Raw genomic sequence first — 22,974 nt, forward strand, 5'->3', positions numbered from 1 at the left:
AAAATTGGTGCAGCTTTCTTTCTTTAACAGGATTATGGTTGATTTCTACCACTTAGGTAGAAGTAGGTAGGTAGTATCTTAGGTATCCTTATTTTTAGATATAAGGCTCCTTATTTTTAGGATCCTTATTTTTAAAACCTGTTGAAGTGATATCCCCCCTGCCCCTTAACTTCAGGAACAGTCAGATTTTGCATGCCATGATCTTGATAAGATTTTCAAGTTTTTGCCACTGTAAATGTCTTACTTTAACTTTTTTTTTCCTGTTAAAGCAAAGAACCGTGGGATTGCAATTCCAGTGGATTTGGACAGCCAGGTCAACACCTTGTTCATGAAGAGCCACTCTAACATGGTGCAGAGGGCAGCCATGGGGTGGAGAATGTCAGCCCGCAGTGGACCTCGCTTCAAAGAAGCTCTTGGTGGGCCTGCCTGGGATTACAGGAATATCATAGAAAAACTGCAGGTACAAAACCAGCAAATGGCTTGGGCAGTGGTGCCAGTGCATTTATCTCACATGTGCCAGATGTGGAAAGCCCCAGCAGTCACCCCCTGTGCCCCAGAGGATCATCCAAACCCTCCTGGAGCTCTGGCAGCCTTGGGGCTGTGCCCACTGCCCTGGGGAGCCTGGTCAGTGCCCAACCACCCTCTGGGGGAAGAACCTTTCCCTGAGATCCAACCTGAGCCTGCCCTGACACAGCTCCAGGCCATTCCCTGGGTCCTGTCCCTGGTCCCCATAGAGCAGAGATCAGTGCCTGCCCCTCCTCTGCCCCTCCCAAGAAAGTTGTAACTGCACTGAGGTCTCCCCTCAGCCTCCTCTTCTCCAGCTGAACACACCAAGTGCCCTCAGTGTCCTCACAGGGCTTCAAATCAAGGCCCTTCACCATCTTCATTGCCTCCTTTGGACTCTTTTTAAGGGCTTCATATCTTTTTTATATTGTGGTGACCAAAACTGCACACGGTATTCAAGGTGTGTTCTTCTCAAAGTGGTCCACAGAGCAGGATCTCCTTTCTGCCTTTTCGTGGCCATGTGTCCCTCTTTGGCTGCAGAGGAGGCAGTGGAGCTTTTAGGAGCTGTTATGTCAGGTCTATATCACTGGAGATCGTCTACGAGATGGAGATCACCTTGTGCACTTAGAGGTTCAACATCATCAGGAGTTTTGCAGCTCTGAATGTTGTCCTCCTTTCTTCCCCAGGATGTGGTGTCCTCCTTGGAGCAGCAGTTCACTCCCATGATGCAGGCTGAGTTCTCGGTGCTGGTTGATGTGCTGCACAGTCCAGAGCTCCTTTTTCCTGAGGGGAGTGATGCCAGGATAAGATGTGGTGCTTTCATGTCCAAGTAAGTGGTGTGCAGAGAGGCCTATTTGCTTTGCTGGGAAGGATGGCAGGGAGTTAACATTTTCAGCAGCACTTAACCCTGATTTTCAGCAGAAACTTATGCATGCAGGTGGCTGAGTTCACTATTGAAAGCTTAAACTGAGGGATTTTGCTGCATGTTTTGTATTTCTCAGCAGTTTAGGAGTCTGGAGAGGAGCAGAGAGAGAGGTTGCTTGCCTTGTTTACCTAGAAATGGGATGTTAATAGCTTGTTAAAACTGTGGCAGGCTCAACTTCTGTTTTCTCAATGGGCTACTTTTGCTATTAAGTTTCTCCAAATCTACAGCATTAACTGAGACTTTCCATAGTAGAATTTTCTTCATAGTGAAGCAGTGGGGGGCTCAGGGCTAGTGGTTTTTTGTTAAAGGTTTTTTTTGGTATAGCAAATAGATATTTTTATTTTAAACTATCAACAGCTCTTTTAAAATACAGTTCACTGGCACCCCTACCTGGTCTTGAATTATTAGATATTTTATTTGCAGTCTATGCATTGGAATAGAGTCTTGCAAATTTTTTATTAGTCCTCAAGTGAGATGCCCCCCCCGCCCTTGAGAAACTATAATTTAAACAGAGATAACTTGAGGGAAATTAATGCATTTGGCAGCTCTCCTGATTCCTTGGCTATTTGCATATTCTGCAGAGGTAGTGTTATAACAATACACTTTGTATATTTGGAAAAATTAAGCTAAATTTTGGGGTTGTCCCATCTCATGCCCTCTGTCCAAGTTCCTGTCCCAAGTCAGCATCAAATCATGTGCAGGGCTGATGGATGTGGCCCATGTACTGCACAAACATTTCTCCAGCAATGTGTGAAAAAGTGCAAGGATCTGTGCATGGACCTGCTCTGCAGACAGGCTGCTTCTAATTCCAGCTTAATCTGACTAAAATACAAACTCCTGTCACAGCCATAGCTGGAGATCGAAATGTTCCCTGTTTTCTGGCTTGTCAAGTTGTTGTGTGAGTGTAAACAAAGGTTATGTTTCATCCAAATGCCTGTATTTCTGAACACTTCCATGAAAGCTTTTTGATGATCCTTTTGGCTGGATACCATTTGCTAATTGTATCATAAATATATTTTAACCATTGTGGAAGTTGGAAGGTGTAAAGGTTGTAGCTTTTAAAGGTTTTGAGATGCATGGTGAGCACTGCTTACCTTTAAATAAAGGTTAAAATAAGTTACCTTTAAATAAAGAAAGGATGAAATAGCAAGTTTGGATCTTAATCTGGAAGCCCTCAGAAAAAGTGGACGTAGAATTCTGCCTTCTGTATGGACAGTAAAATATGCAAAGTGACACAAAAACCACCTTGAAAGTCCCATTTCCTTTTTAATTATGATTTCTCTTGACTGCTTCTATTTCCTTTCCTTGAGGAAAAATATACTGACAGGCAATTTTTGCATAAAGAAATTGTAGTATGGCTTAGCAACAATGTGCAACGCTCTTTAAGGTTTAATATTTTACTTTAAGGTTGATTAACCACACAAAGAAGCTCATGGAGAAAGAAGAAAAGCTCTGCATTAAAATTCTTCAGACATTACGAGAAATGCTTGACAAGAAAACTAACTTTGCAGAAGAGGTACTGCTACCACTTTAATATTAAATGTAGAACTTACAGCACGGTATTAAATGTTGGCTGTGGGACAGTAACAGAATCTGACACGAGTTCAGTTTTGTACATGTTTTAGAGATAACTTAGTGTCTTAGGAATGTGTGGTAAGGTAGGAAGTTAGATTGGAACAAGAGAAACTATCTGCCTTACACAGTTTTGTGTGAGGGACTCGGCAAGAGTTCAGGCAAGGAAGATTAAATGAATTAGCAGTAGCAAGTATTACTATGTTTAATTACTATATATGGGATTTCTGGTATTTCTGGAGACTAGTCTGCTTATGTCACATCTGACTTTACCATAAAATCATATTATATATGATGGAAATATATATATGGAAATATAAGGGATTTTTAATTGCAAGTGTACAGTTTTTCCCTGCTGCCTGTGGTGCCAGACTTTTGTACTCCATACACTTCTTAATCCTTGTAAATGTGTGAAGGGAATGTGCAGTGTTTAGGCAGAGCTGGCAGTTTTGGGAAGAAGTGGCATAGTTTGTACTCTGTAAGTGTCTAATTATTTCTTGCACTTCTCTCTCTCCCCTTATTGGCCATTTTTCTCTTCCAAACCCAAGTTTTTCAAATACCTCTTTCATTCTGCCTGTGCCTTTGGGTATCAGTAGCTGGATTGAGATTTACATGTCAGCTGTCCCTTCTTTTTGAGCCATGATTTTTGTGTGGTTTCCTCTTATCTGTATTTCTGGGTATTCCCCAAATCCTTTCAGTATTATTCGCTCATATATGAATCATAGAGCTATTATCTAATCTCTCAGTGCTGACATCTGCCCTGCTCTACACAAGAATAACCAGTGTGAGCAGACAGAACCAAGCTCATCTTCACCTCCTATAAGAAAATTGTGGCTAGGCCTGGTCCAATAAATTCTTTTTTTAATGTCATAACACAAATTTCTCAGATGAAGCAGATATTATTATTCTTAATTATTATTCATACTTATTCTAGTAGATTTCTGGGTCCATAACACCACTGCATCACATGGGAAAATTGATTTGCTTTTGTAGCTGCATGCTTTTTGCCAAAACTCTCCAAAATAATTGCATGGACCCACTAAAAGTTAACCTCATCTCAGGACTACGGCGGGGGGGAAGCAACAATTTCGATGTATGGCTTAAGCAAAAAAATTGCCTGTTTTTATTGCTCTTTGTACCCTGTTGTGATGCTGATAAAGCGAGACAGAGTGAAGCCATCAGAGGGAATGTGCCCCACGGGTGTGTAGGGGCATTTCACCTCTCCAGCCCAGCTTCTCTGGAGTGGACACAGGAGGTGTATTCCCATATCCCTCCACCATCTCCGTGGGGCAGGGTGGGTGAAAGAGCTCTTGGGTAAACAGAATTTCTCCCTCATGCTTCCTCTCGAGCCCCGTTGGTTTTACACTGCAGGATGTAATGAATCAGTGCAAACAAATAAATGAGTAAACAAGTTTGTATGGTTAGCAAGTGCTTCCCTGGCTTGCTACACTTATGAGTCATTGTTCGTGCCATGGACTTTGGAACAGCAAAAATAGCACAATGAATAGGCTCATGTGCGTGTTTCCCATCTTTTTTTTGAACCATGATCTCACTGCCCATGAAGTTATTCAACTGTGCTATGCAGATGCTAAAAAAAAAAATAATATAGTAGTAAATACATAATGGTAATACCAGAACAAAGCTAGAGAGGGATGTGTGACATTTTGACAGGAAGACTGAGTTTGTAAATCATGCATCAAAATGGGTTTTCTGTGATAAATCTGACAGAAATGGTAAACCTCCAGTTTCTGCAGACTTCTGCAGCGTGAATCAAGGAAGAAATAATGAAATAAAATTTCCTCCTCTTTCTTTCTCATCTCACAACTGAGAGCCTTCTGCTGCCTTTCTCTTTCATTTCATGACTCGAAGGCAGCCTGTTTTATTGAAGGAGCAGGAGGAAAATACAGCTGTAGAGGCTTATTTCACCTGTTTTATGGCTGTTCCTGTCCCCACTCTGTTGTTGCACCTCCCCTTGCTGGTGTTCCAGGTCTCTGGTGCTCTCCTGGCTCCGTCCTGGGATTCCTTTCCAGCTCTTGCTAGTGCATTGTTTTGCTTAGTGCTGCAACATCTTATCCTGTTCGGAATCAAAGTTTAATTTTGGAGTTTGATTTGAGGTATATAAATGACACATAAAACCTCTCGGTCATTGATTGGCTTTCATAAGTAATTCTGGGTGATTATTGCAGTCTCCTGGGAGAGAATCCTAGTCCTATTTGTATTGATTAAGTAACTGACTGGAGTGAAACTTGATCTACAACCCCTCTCTTGCAGAAGACTCTTCCAGAACAGTGGAAGAAGTGTGGAAGTTGACATTGCCTCTGTTCAGATAGATACTGTGGTGTCTAAATGTATTTATCTAAAAGCCTTCTTCAGTCTCCCTGTTTAAGTAGAGAAACAGGAGAGACAGAAAGGACTGTGTTTGGACTTGATCTGCCCCATCTATATTTGTTTTTTTTTTGTTGCTGGCCATTTTTATACCTATTTTACAAAACCAGAAGGACTGGAATTTTTGGTTTGTTTTTTTTTTCCCCAGCAAATTTTTTTTGTCCTTCACCCCACCACTTGATTTCAGTTCAATTTCTGAACAAATGGTGCCTCTAGACCTACTTACACACCTCAGTTTGAATCTGAGTAACCTTTCCAAAAGCATCTGAGACATGTAGACCACTGATGCCTGTTCACTTTGCAAATGACAGGAGCAGTTCAAAATCTCGGCTGCCCTGCTAGAAGTGGCTGTCCCTACACAGAGCTGGTGGGCCAGGAGGGGCAGCCCAGCTGCTTCAAAGAGGGTTCACAAGCTTAAATTAAATCCTCCTCAGTGAATTGGATGAAGTTGTTGAACTCCTGTCCTAATTGTGCTCATATGGCAACTTCTTAACCTGCTCCAGCTGCTAGCACATCAGTGCCTTGGCCATGGACAAACTTCTGATTTCCCAACTGTTCCTAAATGAGGTCAGCATCTCTGGGGGTAAAAAAAAAAAATTCTCTCTGATGTGTGTATATGAGGAGTTTAGTGTAACATTACTGGCTGATAAGGGTGCTAATGGGTGATAGCGCATTACAGAACATGGCAGAATCCAATCCAATCCTCCCTGCCAACTGGCACTTCCTAAGGGAAACGCTGTTATAAATGAATTGAACCCTTCAGTAAGGGTTGCCTGTGCTGCAGAACACAGACTTCATACTTTTTTTCCTGCTTTAGGTGTTGAAATACAGGATAAATAATTGAAAACTGCATTTTTAAGTGTCAGTAGAACAAAGACTGTGTAAGCTGCTTAATTGTCAGAAATAAGTAGTTGTGCTTTTTTGCCTTTTTTGGAAAAACTCATGAAAAATGTTGGTTTGCTCTTATACTAGTTCATGATTTAGAATCATGGAAGTAGCTTTGTGGCCTTTGGTTTTGCAGTGTTAAATGTTTCTGCATTCCACTTTAGGTATGAAATGTGAGCTGTCCTCTCCTCTTTGTTTGCAGCAATGGCACCAAATAAACATGTGAAAAAACAGTACAGCTTCGGTGTAAATATAAATGTATTTTATTCCTGTCAGATGTGGTCTCCAATATGGCCATACGGGCTCTTGGTCACTTTGTGCCAGAAGAACTGACTCTTTTCATATGGAGCTGTTGCCAAAACTCCAGTGAGTTTGTCCAAAGCAATAGTCCCAGTTCATTATTGCACCAATCTACCAGTCAAGTTGAAACCAGTGGGAGCTGCAGGTCTTTTTCTGCTGGGATAAATGGTCTCAGTGTGTCTTAGAAGCCAGAGATTTTGCTGGGAGCCACTACAGTGTCCCAGGGTTGCAGTTCTTTGAATCACAGACATTCCCAGCTTAAACTGCATTCTGTTCTACAGCCTCATCTTTTCAAGATGATTTTACTTATTTGCATGTGCAAATTAGGCAGCATTCAGATAAATAGTATTTGTAGGTAAAAAAAAAAGGGAGAAAAAAGAGAATAATTCTGAATATGTGAGGCTTGTTGAATGTATTCTACCTAAAAAGGATGTTTATTTTAAATAGGAGAATGGGATCCAAATTCCTTTATTTGTGTTACTACTCACATTTTGGATTAGTGGCACTGCAGAGGCATTCTGAAGAATTACATTTAATTTTTCCCTATTTCTGCTGTCAGTTTTATTTGTGCTGATGTATAAAAATACCTATGCACCAGCCTGTTTTTCCCTGTTGTGAGCAGTTCTTCTCCTCACTAAGCTCAGTGTGGCTGTGAGGTAATAGAGGGCTAGAAATACTACAGGAGAATGTGTAAGCTCAGTGCTGCTTATATTGAATTTTTTTAAAAAATCACTTCTGTGTTTTAGCTGGTAAAGGACATTTTTGCAGTATCCTACCTTAAAAACTCTCTCCTTAGGAAACCAGCCACAAGTTCAGGGAGGGACTGGAGGTGCAGGGAGGAAGAATGTTTGGTTACCTCTAGCGGTGCCAGCCAGATTGTGACCAGCATTTACTTCTGGTCCAGTCAAGAAACTGCTGTTGAGGCTTTGTCATGACAGTCACGAGATAAAAGTTGAAGTACAACTGAGACAAACCCCTCTCTGTGTGTGATGCTTTACGTGAAGGTGGTGATGTGTTGCAGAACCGATGCCTGCGCTAATTTATTGCAGAGGAGGATTCATGGCTTGCTATTGCTGTGAATCCTCTGAGCCAGTAATTGCAGTGGCAGGAGCATCAGAGCTTTCAGACATGCAAGACTAAACACTAAATGTGGCCAGGCCCTTAGAGTGTAGTAATTTCTCATTATACCCGTACACTGACATTTTACAAAGAGAGAAAACCCACAGAAAACCAAACTAATGAAGTTTCCCTTCCCCCCCCCCTAGGCTTCAAGCTGGAATAATTAAGCAAGGAGATACCACAGGGCATGTGATGGTGTTGTTTAGACTAGCTAGGTGTTTTTAGCCACAGTGCTTAGTGCCTCAGGCCATTGGCCACTGCAGCACTTTGTTATTGCTGCACATTCCTGGTGCTTTGACATGTGGCATCAACTGGAATCTTCTGAATTAGCATCTCTCGTCTTTGAGTATCCCTTATCCCTCCCAAAATGGGCATCCTTCTGGACCGAAGGAGGATGCTGCTGTTCTCTGGGATGGACAGCCCCCAGATATTCTGCTGGGTTTCCAATCACACACATTTGTAGAGAGATGTGTTTTGTTGCTGATGCAAAAACATGTAAGTATGTAGCATATGAAAAGCATGATTCCTTTTTAAAGGAAGATTATTTTTTTTTCTCTAAGTAACAGGTCCCAGGAATTTGATCCAGCTTTGGACTGCCACCTGCTTGTGTTCAGAAGCCTGTTCAAAGTCACTTTAGTTGGGCCAGTTGTGAGGTGCTTACAGGGGTCTGTGTTGTGCATTGCTCTTGTTGACCTGGACAAGAACTTTAAACTCCAAGTCATATATCAAGGGCAGGTGGGAGACAGCACTCCTGACCTCTTATGAAGTGCAACATCCTGATCTAGTGAAAGGCAAGAGCATTTTAATCTGCTGCACGAGAGTGAACACATGCCTGACTACTTTGCAGGGCTGGGTGCGTTCATGATTTTGCCCTCTCTTTTATATGTATTATATATGTATAACTGTCACTGTGGTCCATATATATTAACTCCAGGTACTTTTAGTTCAGGTGATAGTTGAGTGAGCAATAGTGTTCACTGCTCACTGGTACTTATTCTGCTTTGTTTCAAAACCTCGGTTATTTTGTCACAAACCTAATGGCAGGATGCCAAGGCTGAAAAACACACATGGTTGTGAACATATTTCATCCAAAAGATACTAGTTTCTCAGCAGCTCATATTTATCAAGTTTTAAGAATATAGTATGTTGTTATCCAGTTTTATTTCAGACATATTAAGCCCCACATCCTGATTGATATATTATTTTGGAACTTGTATCATCTGCTTTTCTCACATACATGTCTTTCCTCTAAAGGAGCATCTGATACTGTAAAATATTTTTGTTAGATACTGATTTAGACAGCATCATCCAAACCAATAACAAACTCGAGTGGCTTGTTCCTTGCCCTGAACTTCAAATGACCAACTTCTGTGGAATTTCCCCTTTACACAGTATATAGGGATGCTCCTTGTTTTTCCATTCCTGTTTCACATCAGTTCCTTTCTATGTACCTGGTATTGAGAACAGCAAAGCAGCAAGAAGATCTTAACTAACTATAGACCATTTGGCATTCTTCTCTATTACTATTACTTTTAGTTAAAATAAAAAGGAGAAGAGTACAAGGTACTAGAGCTGTTTAACAAATAAAACTGTCAGAGCTCTGATGGTTCCTCTGATTCATCTCACCTTACTCAGGTACAAAATCCATGGAACTGCTCAGGATCCTTTATGTGAACAACAGCAGCTGGATTTTATTTTTGTTGCTGTTTTGAATACAGTTGGGATGGATTTCACTAAAGACTTCATCTAGAAATTAAATTCCATGCTCACTACAGCTATTTCAATCAAATTGTACATCATGAAGACATCAGGATCAAGGGTTTCTTTCTGTCTGGTTTAATTTATATATTTTAAATTATGAACAGAGCAGCCAAGATTTTTAGGAAGGTAGAAGGTTCCAGCAGATACTAGATTGGCAAGGGTAAATGTTGTAGGTTAATATGTAAAATGAGTCAGCAGTTTTATCATGTGGTTCATGTCTCCAGGTGTGTGGAGTTTTGTGTCAGAACAGATTCATATGCATAAATACAAATGTGAATATTTGTTTTAGATTATTTATTCCTATTCCATCTCTTTTTCTAATGAGCAGCATTTTACATCCATGGTGGAGTCATATTAGAAGATAAATATTTGAGTGTTCATTCAGTGTCCTCCCATATTGTTTTGTTTTTAATGGGGTAGATGTTTTTGCTTAGAATATAAAGTATCTGTGTTAATGCTCTGAGTTACTTAACATGAGGAAAAACATAATTCCCATGGCCAACCTAATATTAGTGATTGATAGTTGTTTAAAGTGTCCAGCTGACATTCCAAGGAGTCTTTGTGCTTATTCACAGGTGCAAAAGGGGCTTTTGTACCCTGCTTGTCTGATGCTGGGAGGAGCTACACTGAGTAGGAAGGGAGTTCAAAAGAACATATGGGAGATGAGTATGGAGAGAGAAACAAATTGCAGCTATCCTGAAGTTTGAGATAGCTGTAAGGTTTTTTTGGGAGTTAGGAGAATAAAGCTGCATAAACCTTTTTCCTGACTGTGATTCTGGAGGATGTTGCTCCCCACACACTTTCTACTCCCTTTTAAGAATTAATTGCTATACAGAAAGTCCACATTCCTGAGCAGTTTCAGTATCACTGCCAGGTAATGATGATAATTCTTCCTGGGGAGCACAGAGGACTGCTGCAGTATCGCAGAGACCACTGTGTGGCAACTGTGGACTTTTCAAAAATGTCTTCTGTCTGTGGGAGTAGGTCAGCTGCTGCTGCTTCTGCACAGCTCAATTCCCACAGCAGCCAAATGTCTGCAGTAGTCGTGGAGGGGGCGAGAGAAAATGTCTCCTTTTGGTTTTGAATTTCCCTGGAAGGGGAAAAGGGTTCTTTTGTTTTCTGGGTGGGGTTTTTTGGTTGTTGTTGTTGTTGACTGTCACAAATTTGCTGCTGCTTTATTTAATATGTTTGAGCAACAACCCTGTTTGTACTTTGCAGTCGCACCAGAGATAGCAGTGAGCAGAATTCAATGCCTTGTATTAGGGATGGCCAATGAATATTTATGATAGACCTAGGGAGCCAGTAATAAAAATGAAATCGGCATGATGCCACTAGATCCAAATCTTTGATCTCTGTTTTAAGAGAAAATACAATAAAGCAGGGGATAATGGACTCATTATAATGGAATGGTTACTTATGGTTACTTAGGGCAGTGTGAATAGATGGCATTACATAAACTGCTCTGGTCTAGGATTTACGATTCAGAAATGTGTTGCAGGCACTGGGTTTCTACAGAAAACATCAGTTTATGGTATTATTTTCGTTTAGTCAGTCCCAAGCACAAGGAACTAAAGATGTATCTCTTGCAGATATTAGGATGGGCTGTGCTCTTGCCTTACTAGGGGTAGCAAAAGCCCTAAGAACCAGCAAGGCCCTTCTGCTCGACCTCTTTCTGTGCTTCTGCTCCTCATTCATCATCCTGTGAGCAGGTAGAGGGAGGGTTGAGCATTGCAGGAAGGTGGAAATTAGATTCCAGTCCCTGACCAGGCTATCTTGCTGGATACCAGATGTGAGAGGACACTTGGGGTCATCAGGGAAGAGGGGACAGCTGCTGGTTTGGCATCACCAGGAGGATGCAGAGGTCGTGGCTGGAGATGGATGCTGCAGCAGGACCCACCTACGTCCACCAGGAGCAGGGAGAAACTACTGCAGTGTGCTGAAACAGCTTGTGGGAAGCCTAATGAAGGAGCTGGTATTTGACAGGGATAGGGAGCAGGAGCCAGTGAGCTATTTTTCTTTTTAATGGTTGCAATTACTTGCTTAACACCCCTGCTACACTAAGCAAGACGCAGAGGAGGGTTGATTCCAGGCCATAGATGAAAGCTGATCCTGAAGTCTCTGTCTAGCTAGGCAGGAGGAAGAAATGGAAACTCAGTGTTTTCTGATTTATTTCAAACTCATGTAATTTCTAAGGGACTTCATCACTAATGACATCTGGCAAGGGGTTAGTCCCTAATGTGGCCCATCTTCCCCTTTTCAAGAAAAAGAAAGTATATGCTATAGTGAACTTTGGAAAACAGCTATTAAGCAACCACAGTAACTGCTTCTGATAGGATCTTTTTTTTTTTTTTTGTCTGATGAGGATTTTACCCAGCATGTTTGGCCTTGGAGGAGAGCCTGGATGGTATTGCCAGCTGGAATTGTCAGAGCTGCTTTGTCTTCTGTCCCAGGAAAACAGAAGCCTGGCGGGCAGTCACTCTCGCTCTTATTTCATATCCCTGCTTAGTCAGAGTTGCCAGCCCCAAGCACTGAAAATCCTGAGTCAGGCCACAAACAATCACGAGATTTGGCTTGAAAATCATGAGATTTTTTAATTGCAAGTAGTTTATTTGGGATTTCTTTGAGTCTTTAGAGTATCTGTTCTGCCAGTTTTATTGTACAAATCCCAGAGTTTGAAAATATGCTTTGCTGAATTATACATGTGTTTATTTACTGAAATGAAAGCCAGGTTCATTTATGGTTACCTGACCTCTGGAGTTCATGGGGAAAAGACCCGAATGTCTAAATGATGTGGGATGACCAGGTTGCTCAATGAGGGGCCTGTTCTGGATTGGTGATCGCCCTGAGGATTATGAGCTTCATTGTCACAGTGTCACTTTGACCCGTGGGTTTTTTTGAAGGAACCTTTTTTTTTGTTGGGCAATGCCTGAAAGTGTCCTTTCGGTTCAGGGCAATGAACACTTTGCGCAGGTTGTTCCCCGTTTACCTTGCAACAGCTTTTCATGGGCAGCTTTTCATGTGGCTCCTTGCCAGCAAGGGCCCAACTAATCCATTCTCTTCCCGCTGCCGCTCCCCCGTCGCTCGGGTCTCGCCCGGAGCGCACACGTGCGGGTGCTTTGTGCCGTGCAGAGTCACGGGTGTCCTGTGTTGGCACAGCGTGGATGGCAGTGCTGGAAGGCAGGGAAACGTGCACCAAAGGTCTAGACTAGTGTTGGTAACTCTCAGGTACAGAGCTGTCACTTGGGCTTGAGGAGAGCATCTTATAGCACTGAAAATTCATTTGGGCAGAGTTGTCCGAAACATTTTGTCCCCAAGTACTGAGCAGTTATGCTGGCAATGTCTCCTCATATTCCTTTTTTCTGCAAGATTTTAATCCCCCCCTTTTTTTTTCCTTGTTACTTTTCTCCTCTTTCTTGCAAAACCCTTGGGTTTTGACTCCTTAGCTGTATATATGCCCCATTACTCCCCATCCAGTCTGTCTGTCTGCTGCAAAAGAAATTTAGATAACCTTGACTCACGGTTTTTCAGTACTAAGACTCCTTCCTGACTCCATGGGAACAACAAGCTTCCCTTGAACCAGGTGTTTTCTCAGCTAGAGGTTCTCAGCTCTAGGGTTCCTCCCAAGCCACTCTACTGGGTACAGTTGAGCACTTTAGGGAACCAAACTCTTCTAAATATACAAATATTTGACTGTGGCTCTCTAAAAATGAAAATCTTTGCACTTAAACAAAATGCTGGGAGTCCTGCACATTGTTGGGAAGTTCTTCTTTTACTAATCAGGGCAGTGTTTTCAAAGGTAGAAATGCTCCTGGAGAATAGAATGTGCAACCTGGAGCTCCCTTGATTTTGCAAGGAGACCCATGTTAACAAGATTGCTTTTGTGAGGCAGAGGATATAACAGTGGTAAGGCACTGCTAGCAATAAAGTGTGTGATGCTCAGTAAATTTACCCTGGCCGGCACAGAGGATTGTTCTGGTTATATGTCATAGTCTTTATTAAATTTGTCCTGGGTGTTGTGAGCATTTTGTTCGTGTAGTCATGTTAATTCTGACAATAAAACTGACCATAAGGGGCCTTTTCAAAAATGGAAGTCGAAGCATTTTAAGCTGTCCTTTTCTTCTTTTTTCTTCACATTTCAGTATCCTTACAGTGAATAACATCATGCATGGGAAAACCTCAGATTTTATTGACTTTGAATTTTTGTTGAGCTATGATTGGGAAGTGGCAAATGAATTGGCTCCTTCTGGAGTCCTACCTGATGCTCGGGAAAGTTGGTTGGAAGGGTTTGCTCCTCCTGAGTGTGATCTGCGGGTAGTCACTTGAGTTAAATGAAGCTGTTTTTATATAAAGAGATTATTTCCATACCTGTGATACTGAAAGAGCTTGTTTTAACTCAGTAGCCAATTCTTGCACACTGAGTAATCTAAATATAGGTCTTTTACTTCCTTTAAAAAAAAAAAAAAGTAAAAACCCCAGGAAGTTAACTAGTTGATATATACTTTAATTCAACATGCATTTAATGTAAGGCTTAAACTCTAAACAATTCCCTTGACTTTTTAAACCATCTTTCCTGGTTTTGCACATACTTTTTCCTTTTCTCTGTTTTGTTCTGATTTTTAGCTGAAAGAAAGACTTTATTTGGGAGCAGGAGAGGAAGTGTTGCTGGAATAATGTTTTCTTTTGATCTGTCCAACAGTTTATGGCTTCTATGTCTTAAATTCAGTACTTTGATCACTATCTGTTTTGCTACCAAGGCCCTGTGCGGTGTGAGTTTACTATTGAGGCAGCTGGGGCTCTGCTCCCCCAGCCCCAGTGAGAACTGTGAGGTAATAAAATCAGAGTAAATTAAAAGTGTTTTCTCAAGCCCTCTGCGTGATTCCCAGCTATTAATCTCCCACTGCAGCTCTGCCAGCTGAAAAGTAGCTGCTTTCTTGCCTGGGACGGTGCTGTGCACATCCAGCTCCATCTTCCAGCAGGGGCCTCCAGAGCCACAGGAGGTGGAGGAGCAGCCGCCGGGCAGCTGCAGCAGTGCACAAAGGGGCCCTTTCACACACGTTCTTGCTAGAAAAGCACATGTGCAGCTCAAACAAGTTCCAGTGCCCATCTGACTTGAGCAACAGCCACCGCAGGGAAGCTGTCAGGGTTTGGATTTTTTTTTCTGAAATTGGTCAGTAGATATATGGCACTAATGCATGTTTCTGACTTGATGAATGCTGTGTTTGGGCCCAGGATTTCGTTCAGTCTAGATTTTTTTGTGGTGAGGAGGGTTGCTGAAGGACAAGGGAAAGGAACTGATCTCCCCTCTGATAGGCTATTGGAATGCAGCACTACTTCTTGCCCTGAGCCTGCTGTGCAGTGATGTGCCATCACCGTGGACACGTGTCAGTGCAGCACAGGGTACTTTTAAGTATCACAGGCTAACTCCCATTTTGAGCTCCTCTCCAGAGGACTGAATGACTCACCTTCAGAGAAGGTCTCTCTGAAAGTGGAAGCAGGACTTTGCATATGACAGTGCAGAACCTCGCTGGTTGGCAGGACGCCCATTTTCTCCTCTCTAAATCAAGGAGTGTGCTCCTGGGCTTTGTGAATGAGAGATTTGTTGGAAGAAAAAAAAAATGGTATGAAGTCTCGACAAACACTGATTTAGTAAGCTTGGCTTTCTGTATAAATTCCTGTTCTGAACTTGGCTTCTATTGGGAAAAAACATGCTTTTTAAAATGTGCTGAAATGTTGGCATACAAAAAAAAGAGTCGCTTCTTGAGTTGTACAGACTCCGGAGACTCTTCCTGCTGTGTTGGCCAACTTGACTTGCAATGCCCATTCTCCTGAAGGAGGAATTCTGGGTCAAGGTCAAAAATCTGCAACCCAAGGGGAGGGCAGTCCAACGAAAGACAAAGCAGAGGGACTTGTAGGTAGCACTGTCCCCTACATACAAGTGCTGATGCCAAGCGTGGGTGGAGTGGCTTGCAGCTTCCAAGTCAGCAAGCCAGGTGTTGGTAGGAGACCAGTACAAGCTGGGGTGTGTGTTAACCACTCTCCTCCCAGCACTCGGCTGTGATCCCTGGCTGTTACACCTGTGGGGATGCAAACCTGGAGATGGTGACGCTGGTGGGGACTCCCTTGCCTGGAGGGAATCTGGCCCTTGTCTTTGTCACATGGGCAGGAGCATGTTTTATTCCCAACAGCCAATATATATCCATTATTAACAGCGCCTGCCTTGTTTGTGGAAAATCCCTCTGGGTGACACTGAGGATGTTCCAAACCCACCTGGACATGTTCCTGTGTCACCTGCCCTAGGTGACCCTGCCTTGGCAGGGGGGTTGGACTGGGTGATCTCCAGAGGTCCCTTCCAAGCCTAACTATTCTGTGAGTGGTACCCGGTGCGGTAAGTACACACCAGATAGAAGAGGGCTGCTACCCAGACCCCCACCACACGTGCTGGGCTGCTTAGTAGGGTGGAAGCCAGGCACGGTTGGGAGCAGCACATGGAATAACAGGGACTCGAGCCCCAGATGCCGCGGCAGGTGCGCGGTGCCCCAGGTGTGCGCGGCGGATGCTCTGGGCAGGGCGAGCCTTGCCGGGGGAAGGGATGCGGGGATGCAGGCGAGTGCAAGGCGCCGCGTTCCACCTTTAGTATTCGCCACCCTGCTGTAATCGCCTTTGCCCAGCCAGCGATTTAATGAGCTGTTTGTGCATGTGACCGCGGCGCATGTGAGCGCTGCGGGGGTTATGTAATGGGCGCAGTGTCTGGCTCCGGGAGGCGGCCCCGAGCCCGCAACCGGCTCGGCCCCGCCGTGAGGGAGCCGATAAATCGCTCCCGCGGATCCGGCGGGGATGTATTTGCACGGCACACACATCGCCGCGACGCCGAAGGGAGCCGCGAATTGCGCGTTATGTAACGCGGCTGGAGCGAAGGGAAGCAAAACAACAGCCTCCCCTCCTTCGCCGCTGCCCTCGCCTCGCCAAAACATCCTGGAATAGTCCCCGCCTGCTTTGCCGCTGCCTCTGGAAGGGGTTTGGCAGGCAGCGGAGGTGTCTCCCCGGGTTTGTGGGTGATGGATTTGGCAGAGGATGATGGAGTGCAGGCGCTGAAGTTTGGGCGTGCAGGTGGCCTGTGAGGAGTTTCCATCCATTGTTTTGTGTTGGAGACTCCCCAATGGCATTGCACAGGGGTGCCTGTGTGGAGCTGCCAATGTTCTTGCCATAAACTTCTCGCCTTTTATCCAGTTCTCTGCAAAAGAGCAGGTCCTGTGACTGCAGGGAGGGGGAATACCACCTAATGTGGAGCAGCTGGGGCAGTTTATAATTTAAGCAACAATTTTATTAATAACCAGCTGAGGGACAAGTTGACGTAAGAGAGCTGAAAGACAGAGAAGTGATTCCCCCCATCCCCACCCTGCCACATTCACCCCATCATTCCTCCAAAGTACGATTTGAAATCCCATTGTTTCTCCTCTGATGGAAGTTAATGTTCATTTTCTTGCCCTTGAAAAGAATAATAGTGCTGCCCAGGAGCTGTGAAGAAACCAAACCCTCCAAAATTTTGAGGTGTATTAAATCTTCCCTGCTTTCTAAGGGCCGGAATATACTGCTTACAGGCAGTCTGATTGCATGGCAGTCAAAACGTTTTCTTCTTAAACATTTCCCCTGCCACCACTACAGTAAGAAAATAGCCATTTATAAAGCTGTGCTTGCAACAAAATCCAATGCTGTTTGATAAGATCAGGTATCCTGGCTGTGCATTTGGGGAATATTCAGCAAATAATATCACTTTATATGATACACATTCTATTATCCTGTATTTCCAAGAGGAAGTTATTGTTGGACTTGGGTTTTGTATTAATAGGCATCATGAAATAGTTTTTTTTTTCCTGGTGGTTAGAGATTTTTCTCTTAATTTCTGTTGCTTTTCCTCTATTCTTTCACTTCACCTTTCTATACAGAGTGAACATACCCATGTTTAAATATACATTGTGATGTATAGTTACATAACCCTGTCTTGCAAAGCACTGAAAAAATGATCCCTGGCTTTATCTTCTGACTCTTTTTTAAAAGTAACAGGTTTTATGTATAATCTAGCACCATCAAAAGATAGAGGGAGGCATGCTGCAGCTTCATAAGGATGGTTTTCCACAAATCAGAACAAAAATAATAGAAATTATGCCCCAACAAATATCATATGTTATGCTTTTGCTAGCCAGCAAGTCTTAAATCCATGTGTTTGCTAACGAGTGGATACTGAATTTATTTAATGAGTTGGTGATGCAGTTGGTGACTGCTCATTATCATCAGAGAATTTAACTAGCTGCAGCAACTCAGAAAATAAATTAGTGTAGCTCAGACTCTGGACTGTGCTGTGGGTGAAATGAGAACTTTTCCTCTCTGCAGCTTTATCAGTCTTTCGTTTTTCCTGCTTCATATTAGCCATTCTGAGCTGTATTGCAGATCCTTTAACCATCCATTGCTAATCCATCCAAGGAAGTGGTCCCACACCCCACCTCTCCTGAGCAGAGGCAGTGCCCAAACAGGTAAACAGATTCAGAGGTCTTGACAGCTGGAGGTGCACAACATGCTGGCTCTCAGAATAAAAGACCGTTCTCCCAAGCCATGGTGAGAGAATATTAGGACTCCAGTTATCACCTAACAAGGCATTACAGGAGATAAAGGAGCTCTAGAGGTATGGAAAGCTCTAACTACAACTTGAGCAGGTCAGATTGTTTATGAACGAGAGCCTGTCAGGAGTCCTGGTACAGTGTTAGACTGGCCAAATGAAAACACCTTGTTCAGGTACCACTCATGGAAAGAAAATACTGAAAATCTTCATGTTCTGCAGCCTACATTTTGTTGGGCTTCATTCCTTAAATACCAATGTGCCCTCAGATCTGCGGGTGAGTAGATAATCAGAAGCACAGCAGATAAATAATAACAATGAAATTTGTTTTATTTTGGAATGGTTAGAAATCCAGTATCCCTCTAGGGTATAAATACAGTAGAAGAGGTTTTGTGTGTTTGTGTTTCAAGACAAAAGTTCTTTATCCTTGGAATATACAATTAAAGAGAAAACTGATTCATTTGCTCCCTCCCTGGTGCAGTTTTAGAATCTGGTTCTGATTGCTGATGCTTGGCTGCTATCTCAGGATTTTTATACAGTGCTGGAACTCAGAGATGTATGTAGTGAAACTTTAAAGCTCTGTCGACTTTTGGAAACGTTCACCTGTTTAGGAAAAAAAAAAAAAAGGAGCCAACCTACAGAGAATTTTAAAAATAGCCCAAGTCCTCCTGGAATTCAATTACAGATGCCTGCCAGCTGCTTCCCCTGCCTGGGACACGCATTTCAAGCTCCTCTGTTCCTCTGGATGCTCCTTGCAGGGGAACAGCCCGTGTGACATGACTGATGAACAGAGAGATTGGAGAGAGAGGTGCTGGGGTGTGGACCCCTGCCATGCCTCCATCCCACCTGCTGCTCGGGCTGTCCTTTCATAGTCACGATTTGAGCTGTGCGATTGTTGTACAATGTGGATACCGGCTGTGCGGCCACTGCTGGGACTGGCACTTTATTCTCATGCTATGTGCAATGACTTTTTCAAAAGCTTTTTATTTAGCCCCTGTAGCAATGTGTCTTACAAAAAAAAAAAAAAAAAAAACACCAAAAAAACCATTATAAGAATCCCATCTCCTTGGATCTGTATTCTGGCTGAGTTCACAGGCACACATCATGTCCCCCATTTGCTAAAACACTGAAGTGCAGACCCTGAGCTAAACTGCAGGGTTCATTTCCCGTGGAAATATATGCAGATTGTAATATATTTGCCCGTAAGTGCCTGTGCTGGATTCTCCCATAATATGGACGCTGCCCTTAAGCAATTGTTGCCAAAGTTGTCATGCAAAGCCAGAAGAAAAAATAAAAAAAAAAAATCAAAAAAAAAAGGCAAAAAAAAAAGGCAACCCCCCCAAACTGTGCTTACTTATTAAATTACATGTACTGCCTTTTGTTATGTATCATCTTTTTTGGTCTGGTTGCAGATGATTCAGCTGTCCAGTTCCAGGAGAACATTTTCCAGCAATGTAGTTTGGATGTAATCCTCTTTCTGGTATTGTCCTGTTTTACCCCCATAGGCTTTCTGAGCGTGTGTGCCCATCTGTGTGTGGCAGTGACAGGAGCTTTCCACCCAGTCTCGCTGTCTGCAGGATCTCACTGGTTCTGTGCTGCCTTGCTCTCTTGGGTATCGTTTTACTCTTTGATTGGGAAGAATATGGTTTGAGGGTTTGTGGCAGAAATTCATTTACTAATTCATAGGGGAGGGAAGTGGGGGAGGGGAGGAGAGGGAAGGGAAATAATTCTTTGGTAGAGAACAACAATCCTCCAAGGACATAGTTACAGCATTTCTTGTTAAAGTACAACGTGTCTGTTTTCAAATCATGTAGAAAATGCAGGGATTCTGTGGCTTAGGCTGTTGCCTACTTTACACACAGCTATGATGCAGATACAGCTGTTCTGAGCTGAGCAGTTCCCTGCTTGATGTCTGGTCCCACTGATTTCAGGAGACAATTCTTATTCACAGGTCTTCCCATGCTATGACATGGCTGCCCGAGAGCTGGAGACATGGATGCCTTGTTTGGTTTGAGATTTCTCGGTGATTTTTAATTTTGGTGCAGAGATCCCAGCAGAACTGATTTTAATTAAGAACCTGATCTGTAGCTCTTACATTTAACGGTGGGATGTGCCTGCTTACAGTGTGCAGTGCTGTCCTGCCTTGGGGATCCCTAGGCTAGCTCCAAATTAGCTCATTAACTAATTTCACTGGCAGAACTGTGCAGCTTCCCTTTCTGGTGCTGCCTTTTTTGTGTTTTCTGAGGTTCCTCTCTGTAGTGTTGCACAGATGCACCCACAGCCTCTCGTGAACTGAGGTCACATTTGATTTGATGTTAAAATCAAGCAGTTCTCTTGCTGTTTGATATGTAGATTTCTTTTTTCTTCATAAGATTTTAAGTCAGGTCGATGCTTCCAAATTTTATTTTTAGAGGAGCCTGATACCTGTGTGGTAAACATGGTGAAGCTGATATCTGAGAAGCGGAAGTGCACACAGCAAGTCCCTGGAGCTGACAGATTTCAAAGGGCTGTAGCTGGTTGTGTAAGCCACTAGCTTGGATGGTTTGATGTAATGCTGTTTCCAGACAGTGTGGGGATTGCATGTGCCAGTGCTGTGTGTTGCCAGACAGAAACCACAGCAATTCGCCCTCAACATAATTACCACCTACAGCAAGGCTAGCAGCTTTTAAATGAGGAGGAGTGGGATTCTTTATCTAGGAGTTTATCCTTTATCAAGGAGTTTATGTCTTGCTGTAAATCCACCTAATCTCTTTATTAGAAGGGCAAGGAATAGTGACAAGCCTCAGCCAACATCACATATAATGAAGTATTATATATAATCTTATATATATGAAGATTAACATCTCTTTGATGTTAAATGTAGCACAGGCAGAATCCAGAAAAATCAGGTGGCACTTCTTACAGTGATTGTTTTGGACATACAGCAGAGCTTCTGTTACATGGGAGGCTTTAATGTGCATTTTCAGTACCTCGTTTCCCTCTATCTGGATGCAAAGATTAATATTATTCTAAGTATAGCTCTAGCCACTTACAGGCTTCTTTAGGATGGTTGTTTGCTTAAATTACTGGGGAACGTTGTTAGAGGGGAAAATACTAAGTTAAAAATTTGTAATTAATTCTTTATTTCCTTTTCTTACCTACTTTACTAATTCCTATGATTAATATATTAAGAATCAAGTTGTCTTATGACTACAGAGGTTGCTTGCGTGTGGATGTGGGGGGTTGTATCCATCATGAAAAAATAGATACTTGGGATTTGATTGTTTTGCTGTGCTGGTAGGAGTAACATGTCAGGGGAATGTAAGGTGGCTTCCTTTGCACCTGATCCAAATCCCATTAAAGCCAGTAAAAAGATTTCTAATGTTATTAGACCCATGATGGAATCACTCCAGCCACACTTCCCTCGTTCCCTTTCTGCTGGCGTTGCCTGTGCAGTGTTCCCCGTGGGCTGGTGTCTGTATTCCCCTCCTTTGCGTTAAGAAAGGATCAGTCATAACAAGTAGGAAGTTTTCTACCCCTGCCCACCAAATAAGTGGTTTAAAGGTTTCCCAGTCATTGCACCTGCTCCTCAGTTGCAAAACTCCGGTACCTGTAGTAGAAATGTTGATGGGGAGAGCTGCATGGGGACCTGAGCACCCAAACAAGCCAAGGGGGCCCTTGGCACTGTGTTGCTTTCAAATCTGCCTACTTCATCATCATGGCGAGGCTTCGCGAACGAAGATTTGGGAAGGCTCTATCCACATTTGCTACAGGCACGCTGGTGGCTTATGAGGCCAATACGAGACAGACATATCCGATTGCAAAAGGCACAAAATCTGCCTACTTAGTTTGCAGATAAAATCAATTACTTTGCCATTTATGTGATCTGTATCATTCTTTCTTGTAATTATGGGCACAAAGAAAGCCTGATATTGAAGAAGTGGTCTCCTGTGGCACAGATCAAGGGTATTAGTCATTTGGATGAAGGGAGCTTAGTTTTTGGTTGTGCCCCTTCTGCATTTGTACAATGTGTTCCATGAAGGCTGAAAGATGGTTCTGTGCTAGGAAAAACTTAGGGTGCCTTCAGTGCAAAATTTATTACAGCATACAGGAACACACCCACTGCCAAAAATACTTGACAGAGCATGAAAGGAGTCCACTCTCCTCTGTTAGGTCTGCAAAAAGTTGGAGGAGTACATGCTTATGAAACATTGTGGGTACAGCACATCAGTGTTCAAGTGAATCTTATGAGCTGAGTGCACCTGACAGACACACCTGTCTGCCCCCCTTGTCAGTTCCAAGTTCCCTGCTTCCTTCTTAGCCTGGAATTTTCAGCTCTCCCAGCACATTGATTGTGCCTTATGGAAGGCTTTGACCATTACAGCTTTGCACTAAATACATCTGTAATCGTATTGTAGAAGGATCTTAATTAGAGTTGTAAGAGCACCACACTCAGTTCATGTGAACTCCTGGTTGTGCAGTAGTTGATATGATCATCAATCTCCTTGAGGGCTTTTTTCATGCCCTGAAATGTAATCCTGGCTTCACCTGCACCTGAACTTCTTTTGTGTGTAATTTAATACCAAAAGCAGGAAAAAGCATCTCAAGTAGTTTCCTGTGAACCTTTGCTCAAGATGAAGGAGGAGACAGATGCATTCACTGCCTTAAAAATGGCTGACTGTTGGATCAGTAGATCAGATTGTTTGGTGTCCATGAGTGAATCTCTTTTGCCACTATTGGACACAGTGGTATGAAGAAAATTTTCTTTTCTTGAGGCTGTCTGTCTGCCAGGTGGAGTGGTAGTTAGGCCAAGAGATGGACTTGCAGTTGTGGAATCTGTGAAATCTATGGCCTCTCTAGACTGCTGAAGGCGTTCAGTAGGCACACAGCTCACTGCCCAGCAGGCACATTTAGCATCTCCCCACAAAAACCC

General features: G+C 43.0%; 1 protein-coding gene across 1 annotated transcript in view; it reads left to right on the top strand.

The window, feature by feature from the left end:
* ITPR2 (inositol 1,4,5-trisphosphate receptor type 2) overlaps window positions 1-22,974 on the top strand; it is a 243,979-nt gene that overhangs the window by 125,836 nt on the left and 95,169 nt on the right. The window contains exons 35-37 of the mRNA XM_017829118.1: window positions 270-460; window positions 1,191-1,333; window positions 2,837-2,945. Of these exons, the coding sequence (XP_017684607.1) occupies window positions 270-460; window positions 1,191-1,333; window positions 2,837-2,945 (443 nt within the window). The remainder of the gene's footprint in view (window positions 1-269; window positions 461-1,190; window positions 1,334-2,836; window positions 2,946-22,974) is intronic.

Source organism: Lepidothrix coronata, unplaced genomic scaffold (assembly GCF_001604755.1).
Source record: "Lepidothrix coronata isolate B3197 unplaced genomic scaffold, Lepidothrix_coronata-1.0 Scaffold158, whole genome shotgun sequence".
Taxonomy (NCBI): Eukaryota; Metazoa; Chordata; class Aves; order Passeriformes; family Pipridae; genus Lepidothrix; species Lepidothrix coronata.